The sequence below is a fragment of the Ruditapes philippinarum genome, unplaced genomic scaffold, assembly GCF_026571515.1.
Source record: "Ruditapes philippinarum isolate M1 unplaced genomic scaffold, ASM2657151v2 ctg1785_1_1_1_1, whole genome shotgun sequence".
NCBI classification, from domain to species: domain Eukaryota; kingdom Metazoa; phylum Mollusca; class Bivalvia; order Venerida; family Veneridae; genus Ruditapes; species Ruditapes philippinarum.
In genome coordinates, this window is record NW_026854096.1 from 345,769 (window position 1) to 354,364 (window position 8,596).

Below are 8,596 nucleotides of genomic sequence, written 5' to 3' on the forward strand. Positions count from 1 at the left end.
GATATGCCATGTTGTTTGTTTTTTTTTTTAAATATTTAATACTAAATTTTGACATGTCATATTTATTCAACTGCATTGTTAATTGTTCGTTTTTCTGCTTTTATTTTAATTCAGGAATAAAGCAAATAAAATACATTAGTGTGGGTTTAGTTATTGCTTCATAAGCCTTTCTACAATAAAACATAAACGAAATATATCCCTGAAATAAATGATGCCCTATTACTACAGCATATCGTCCTAAGAGGCAGGGCTGCGTGTCATAGGAAGTCCTAAATGTACCCTAAGATCTAGGATTTATGACGACAAACTCTAGGACTAACTTAAGATCGTTTCAAGAAATATTCTCATCATTAGCAAAACTTTTAGAATTTTGTTTTATTCATTCTCCTGAGAAAAATTAAAAGATGCAATGGCATGTTCTTCAATCCGCAAAGTGTAAATGTCCATCTGAATCGCTATTGCTTTTCCAAATTTGAAGAGTCTAAACATTAGTGTCATAATTTATGACATTTTCTTTAAAACATATATTGTCTTAGTTTTGGGAAACTTCAGCATTAACTATCTAAACAATTCTATTTTTATTGATAAAGCATAGTTGGCTTTCCTATTTACTTTCAAAGAAGTGACCGAGCATACAATGCGTCATTATACAATTACCAGATAAACCACCCATAATAAAATTATGTTGCCGAAACCGTACTATTTATAAACTCCTTTCATACTTTTAATTATCTTTTTAGTACTATAATATTGCCTGTAACAAATCTTATCTAATGTGTTAACTCATTGATTTTAATAGATTTAGTAAATAAAAATGTCATCCAATATCACGGTCATATTTATAAAAAAAATGGTATTTAAGCGATAAAATCACCCTTATCAGTTAAATGACGGACGGCTCTGAATATTCAACGATATAGCAGCTATTAAAATACCATATCTGTGTAGCAAAAAAAATGGTGTAACATTATTTGTTTGACATGATTTTCAAGTATACCTCGACCTAACCGTGTAATTATTGATTCAGCCTTTCCCTTTTTTAAAACCACAATTTATAAATGATGCAATCATTTTACTTTCTATACAAAAATTTGACCAAAAATAAAAATGGTTAGGTGTTTCCTTGATCAAAAATGAATAAAAGGATATGCTAAAAAAAGAAATAAAAATCATTAAAAATAACTTATTGTATCTCATAACGTTTATCACGGAACTGATCTACTGGTTCGATATTTATGAATACTATATTTGTTTGACCAAGGATTGTCCAGTGTCTTTCCTACGGGATTCTATGGGACTTAAGTGGACCAAGATATGATGAAATCCCGTGAAATTTATCCCAGCATAGCTCATTACTGTAGAAAGACGTAAAAATACTAGTATTCAAAAAATAGCCAAAGTGTATTACGAACATACATGAATTATTAAGTTTTCAGCAAAATTCATTACTTTTAAGCAAGCAGATGGAGATGTCAATAAAGAAAGTTGAACAACACAATATTATAAAATAATGCAACCCTATGTAATGTTTTATTACGGGAAGACATTATTCTGAGGTGTGTTTTTTTACAAAATAGTTTTGCGATTCAACTTCATGAGTGTTGAGCTATGACGCAAGTAGTTACTAAGGATTAAATTGAATGACTTGAACTCCGATAATAGGAATTCCAATGACATTCATTACTGCAAAAAATTTAAAACGTAGTTTGCTTTTACTTTGAATCATGTGATTTCATTACTTAAAAAAAGATACCATGAAAACTTTTCAGGTTATTTAGGGAGGTAATTACCCAGGTTCTAGTTCAGATGCGTTGTTATTCTTTTAAGGAAGAAATATCAATTATATTAGTTTTATTGACACATAAACAGTGACAGGTATATCGAAATTAAATTGAAAAGTTGATTTATTATACTTTCACATATTGGAGATTTAATCAATACACACACACCTTTGACCAATTACTGATAACATACTTAAACTGATGGGAATGAAACTTACAAATAGTGAAATATAATAGAGAATGGATCTATTTTTCCGCAAATGATTACAATCCAATGGACCATGTATATTTAAATATAATATTAAACTTTAAAGTATAGATGTTGAATTTGACATAATCTAAGTTAAATAATAAAGTATCGGTTTCGATTGATTATGATATTTATAAAGTTAGATAATCATTTTACAATTAAATACAAAACATCCGCACGGTCAGACTCTTTATTTGAACACTTTGTACATATAAGATCTTCAGACATGGCTATATACAGGAAGACGCTATATATCCAGACATGGTATTAATCCCAATCAACGTCATAAAGAGATAATCAACACTATGCTTACAATTTTACAAAACATTTAACATTTCGCAGTGTTTAATTTTTTTCGCATCTGAATTCCAGCGCGATGACTGCACCCGTAAAGTGAACTCTTACTTGCCAAATTTATCATATTTAATTTTACAACTTTAGAGATTCATACATAACATAAAATATGTAACTTATTTAGAATACAAATGATCTAAATATACGTATAAATATACACTTGATAGACGAAACATGTGTTGTGACGGTTTTAAATTATTTGAAAATACGTAATGATGTAATGCAACTCGTAACTAATTAGGCTACATTGACACTGCAGTTAAGGAAGTTAATATAATCATTTCATTTCATTTCATTTATTGGCAAATCGGCATAATAATGCCTTTGACCATTTACACATACTAATACACATGGTCAAGACATACAGTATACATAAAAGATACACAAATGAATACACATTTAATCTTTACATAATAAATAATCACCAAATATCAAACATTAACACAATTTTTAACTCACAAAGGTAATAAGTCCTACGAAGCAGCATTATTTTCAAGGGTTAGACTTCTCAATTTATAAGCTTCTGTTAAAAACTTTGCATTTTTTACAATACTAGTTCTACGTTTTGATGACATAATATTAATGAACTTTTGTACTGAAGGCCAAGCATTATTTGTAAAATATTTCTGTCGTAGGTCATAATATTTATTACAACATAACAAAAAATGGTACTCAGATTCAACGGATTGTGATTGACAAAGTTTACATATACGATTTTGTCTTTCAATGCCAGTATATCTACCTACTTCAATTTCGAGATTATGTGCTGATATTCTAAATTTAGTGTATAGCTCTCTTTGTTTACTATTAGTCAAAATATCTAGATATTTTTCATAACAAAAATCGACTTTAAATTGTTTATAGTATTCAAGTTTAGCTACATTACGAATCTCCATTTGCCAGTTTTGGATATATTGATCGCGTAGTCTTTGTTTCAAAATACAAAAATAGTTACAGGAAGAGTCAAAATTTGACCATATATCACATAAACCTAGACTATCAAGTAAATTTTTAATTTTATTTGACCAAGAATTTGCGTTCTGGGAATTACATTGCTCTCTAAAAAGTGTATACATAGGCATGTGTTGATTACTCATTATTTTTAATATAATCAATTGACAGTATTTTTTTCTGAGAAAGAAGTGTTATAAATCAATGGCAGTAAGGTTTGCGCCAAGGATTGCTTCGAATGCTCATATTGCAACTTTAGTATAACATAGACTATTAAATTTGAAAGATTTTCTCAAGCATTGTCTTAGAAATTTCCTTTATATACAATGCAGTTGTGTCCATTAATATGAAATAAAGGAAGTTTAATCGCTATCTATAACTTAAAATGTACTTTATGATTTTATTTATATATCCACAGTAAAGCTTTTGCTTAATGCCTATACCCATTTACATGTGTACGCCAATATTTAAACTTTTCTCAACGCGCTCTCATATATTTGGGACACCATTTTCTATTTATAAAGACAACAATCTTCATCGCAGTATTGTTTTCGTTTCCGGCAAATTAAATATTGTGAGTATATATAAGTATATAAGGAAGTATGTTTTCATCTCTTTATGTACAACATACACTTAGCGATTTGTTTTTCCTTGTGTTTTTTATGATTAAATTTTGCAAAATTCATTGTGAAAATGCTGGAAAATAGTACATATTCAGTTTATTGGCCGAAATTAAACGGCATGAAAAGGGACAAAATAACAAGGTATCGTGCATCGTTTGGACCGAAATCTTTTATGGAAGGGGAACATTTGATTGTTTTTAAGGTAATTTTCTATACGACATTAAAGCGTTAGTTCTGAGTGCAATATTTGTAGCATCTGAGACTTAAACAAAAGTTATTGTCTGTGGCGTGTTCGCATGTTGTTTAGCTTTAATGTATAATACATATACATTTTTTTCATCATCATATTTCAATGCTGTTGACAAATAACGACAAAGTACTAGATATTCAATTTGCAATGAAAAAAGTATATAGAAGCTTAAACAATTGTGAGTTGCAAAAGGACTAAATTTACTAGGGTTTCTGACATGATTTGACTGGAGTTAATTTTTCAAGATGTAATGTTCGATTTGATGTAAGTTTGGACCTATAACTTGTATGCAAAATTTCAGATCGTTTGTTCAATCCGTTTATCCAGAATAATTATTCTAATTGTGAAAAAAAAACGAACCAAAATTTATAAGCGGTGCGGCGCTTTTCATTAGAATAGCACAAAAATAGGATTTTCAATTAATTTCTGGACATATTTCTTAATTATCTTGTGCTTATCTCGAGTGCCCAAGTTGATCTATGTAAAAGCTTCAAATTTTATGTTTTATGATTTTTAACCTCATTTGAGTTCCTTTTAAAAGGCATCAAAAAGCAAGGTTTTATATGGCTTATAAAACATAAACCATACTATCAATTTTAGATAATTTTAATTGCAAAATATGTAATGTCTGTCGTTAATGAAATCTAAATTTGAGATTAACAGGTTACAGAGTTTTATGGTTGACATCAAAAGTCATCTTATGTACAGTACATGTATTTATTTTTTTACTATGTTTTTATATATTTCGGCTCAGGATTTTAAATTGTCTGCTAATTATCTTTTTACAATTTTAGTAATGTGTTTTAAATCCTAGCTGTAAACAAGAGTGTCATTAACTGAAGATTTGACTGTGATATACATTTTTATGATAGATAGATAGATAGATAGATAGATAGATAGATAGATAGATAGATAGATAGATAGATAGATAGATAGATAGATTTCGGCATAGGAAGCATATACATAGTTGACAACATAACATAGGATAAAATAATGAGCATTATTAAATACTATATCACATACGAGAAAACTATGACATGCTCACCAACACCAATGATAACACAAAAAAGGGCAAACAAGCTCTTATTTCCATTGTGGTCCTTTGTATTAGTACTTTTAAACATGATTATATTTAGGTCTGCCTCTCTATATCATGCCGCCAATACAAAGGACCACAATGAAAATAAGAGCTTTTTTGCCCTTTTTTGTGTTATCCTTGGGGTTGGTGAGCATGTCATAGTTTTCTCGTATGTGATATAGTATTTAATAATGCTCATTATTTTATCCTATGATATGTTGTCAACTATGTATATGCTTCCTATGCGGAAATAAATCTATCTATCTATCTATCTATCTATCTATCTATCTATCTATCTATCTATCTATCTATCTATAAATTGTCTATCATATTTCAGGGCAAGGCGTTTAGTCATGAAGATTATATTCCGAGGCCTGTTGTTGTAAAGGGTATGAGGTACTTCTGTGGAAATAAAGATGACTTTGAAATGTATAAACTTTGCAACGAACAAAGCCGGAAAATAGCCATTCAATTCAATAAGCTGTCCACAACCTTTTCTAGCAAGGTAAATCTATATTTTACGAATTATTTCAACAAATTTCTAATAAGTGATTGTTGTTAAAGATTAAATATTTAAGATTGATATTGTTTATTTCAAAACGTTATGCACAATTCATGCCATAGAAGCATTTCTTTAAAATGGCAATATACATATCCATTCAAAGTTAAAAGGATTTACAATATTTTATGTACGAGAAATGCTAACATTAGACATTTAATAAAAATTATAATTGGAAATCACATAGTTTAATCTTTTAAAAATGCATGTACATTTCAGCTACGTTTTGTTGTCCCTGCTGTTACACAAATTGACACTAGATCTGGCGTAACCTTCGGCAAGAAGTTTAAGAAAGATGAATCTGTGGCCTTTGAGGAAAAACTTGAAGGAAATTTTACCACTTTTATTGACAAGAGGGGAAATACCTATTGTTTGATTTTGGAGGCATTCAGCCACTTTTCTTTTGTCATTTCGGAAGGAAATTTTGTAATTTGTGGTCTGAAAGGTGTTTATAGAAAGGACAAATCAGAATTCATCCTAACCAACCCGACAATACATTCGAGAGAAGGTAAATTTGGTCCGAAAGACAAGCGAGATCCGGGAATAAGAGATGTTACGGATAACCATACTTGCAATAAGTTTTGCCAAATGTTTTTAAATAAACCATCAAAAATTACCAATGGACCAGACGAGATTTGAATGAATCAATTACAGCTTAAATCTTCATAGTAAGAGGTTTTATCTTAATATGGAATGTTATTTTCCACCAGTACCCACAGGAGGGTAATCATCATACATCAGTGAAGAAGTTATGCACACTGTTGAAAAGCCTGAAAACTTCATTTTGTACATAAAATGTAGTCAAGTGCTAAAAACATCATACTGATTAATATGCACACATGGGCAGTCTTTGAAAAGAGACAAATCGCATTTAACTAATCACCTATGTATAATCATCTTGTTGGTTTGGCTAGCGTTAAAGTTTAGACGGTGTTTAAGAGGGAGATGTCTGAGTAGACAGTGGTATTAAGTTAGATGAAGCTAGTTTGGGAGGTGAGACATAGTCGTGGCTATGAGAAAAGAGAAACGAAACAATTTCTTCATGATATTTTATTTTCTTTTTTCCAAAGGACATTGGCGGATTATTTCAGTTGAAAAAGGTGCAGTTGTTTCAGGAGAAACACATTGTTTTCACAAATTATATACATGTACTTATCTTATCAAATAGCACACAGTATTGTTAAGCTTTATAGAGTTTGGAAAGAAATATAATGAATGAAAACTATACATTTCTCCTTAATTACTCATACCTTTTTATACCTTTATAATATAGTAATTGACCCGTTCGTTCTTCCGTGTACGAGGTCCCTAAACTTGCAAGTTGGATATATCTGAAGTTCTACCTCAATCTGACTAAAGATTGAACCTTCTTATGTTTACAGTCCGATTGGTTCTGCTTATTACCAATGGCTTCATAATTTATTATGTAGACAAAGTACACGATATTTCTAAGTTATTTTACTGTGTCATTCAATTTTCCCAATTATATCCTTTCTATTACTTTGAAAATAAGAGCCTGGTTTGGTTAACATATTCGTCATAAATTTGATTAATTTTTGAATATTTTTAACTTCATCAAATATTAATGACGTGCAAACATTGTTATAAAAAACTGTCAAAATCAGTCAGTAATCGTACAAAACATGTAAATTTTTACTTAAATCTTTAATCGTTTTACATTTCGTAATATCTACTCTAAGAACATTTTTCTCAAGTTGTTTTCCCCTTGAAATACTTTGGCTCATCTTGAGTCATTCAGCTTTTGTTATTGGCCCCCTTGACGAACTTTATAAAGATATTCTATAATGAAATTTAAAGAAAATGACACTTCAAGTGTTACAATTAATGATCATACCGGGCTTTCAAAAGCAATATTCTGAATGTATAAATAGCGCCTGTCTAGCCGTTTGAAATAAAGATAGAAAATAAGAAGTAGTTATTAATGACTAAGTTCATATAACTGTTTATATTTCACTTTTATGAACCGGATATTATCAACAATTATTGTAAAAGCAGCGGATATATTGAAATATAATAATTAGAAGTACACACAAATGTAATTATTTTTTAAATATACATCTTGACTTTATATACTTCTTTGATTACACAGTGCGCCCTAATTCATTCACTTGACAAATCACCCACGACAGAAATTGCTTGACAACCAAACTATTTGTTATCCCATGTTTTCAAAGTTTTATATTTAGTACAAGTTGACAAATGTTATTTAAAGTATCGAATCATTGGTTTTAGGTTATGTTTAGCAACCTAAAAATGTCATTTAATTTTACGGCTTTAACTGCAATATTTGGTATTTCTGACAATAAATCAAAAAAGTAAAAATCATACTAGAGATATGCCGACTGAACGATCGCGAATCACTAACCTAAATATACAATGATATCTTGTAACATTTTTTCCTATTCCAAATATGGCAATTTTCCTGTTATCACAGATGTTTATTTTAAAAAATTACGCACAAAAAGTCGGCAGTATTTTTAAAATGAGATTTTGTGCGAGGTCATGGCAATATAATATTATACCGTTCTAAAAATACATTTTTCCTATTATATTAAAAACATGGTAATGTTCCTGTAACCCCGGAAGTTGTTTTTTTAAATTGTTTTTTGTTGTTATAAATGACGTACGAAAGTCAATGAGAATTCTAGTGTGTGTGCGTGTGCGTTGGTGTGTTGGTGTGTGTGTGTGTGTGTGCGTGTGTGCGTGCGTGCTTGCGTGCGTGCGTGCGT

At 29.9% G+C, this 8,596-nt stretch overlaps 1 protein-coding gene across 1 annotated transcript; it reads left to right on the forward strand.

Moving 5' to 3' along the window:
* Window positions 1–3,911: 3,911 nt before the first annotated feature.
* Window positions 3,912–7,070, forward strand: LOC132738921 (uncharacterized). The gene is made up of 3 exons (XM_060726535.1): window positions 3,912–4,161; window positions 5,625–5,792; window positions 6,066–7,070. Exons 1-3 carry the CDS (start codon window positions 4,030–4,032, stop codon window positions 6,483–6,485), a joined length of 720 nt encoding a protein of 239 aa, XP_060582518.1. The 5' UTR covers window positions 3,912–4,029; the 3' UTR covers window positions 6,486–7,070.
* The last annotated feature ends 1,526 nt before the right edge of the window (window positions 7,071–8,596 follow it).

What these genes read in the sequence shown, in the direction of transcription:
- LOC132738921 (XM_060726535.1), top strand. Translation starts at nt 4,030, where the DNA reads ATGCTGGAAAATAGTACATATTCAGTTTATTGGCCGAAATTAAACGGC. An exon ending in AACATTTGATTGTTTTTAAG is followed by an intron (nt 4,162 to 5,624) that starts GTAATTTTCTAT and finishes ATCATATTTCAG; the next exon opens with GGCAAGGCGTTTAGTCATGA. An exon ending in CCACAACCTTTTCTAGCAAG is followed by an intron (nt 5,793 to 6,065) that starts GTAAATCTATAT and finishes TGTACATTTCAG; the next exon opens with CTACGTTTTGTTGTCCCTGC.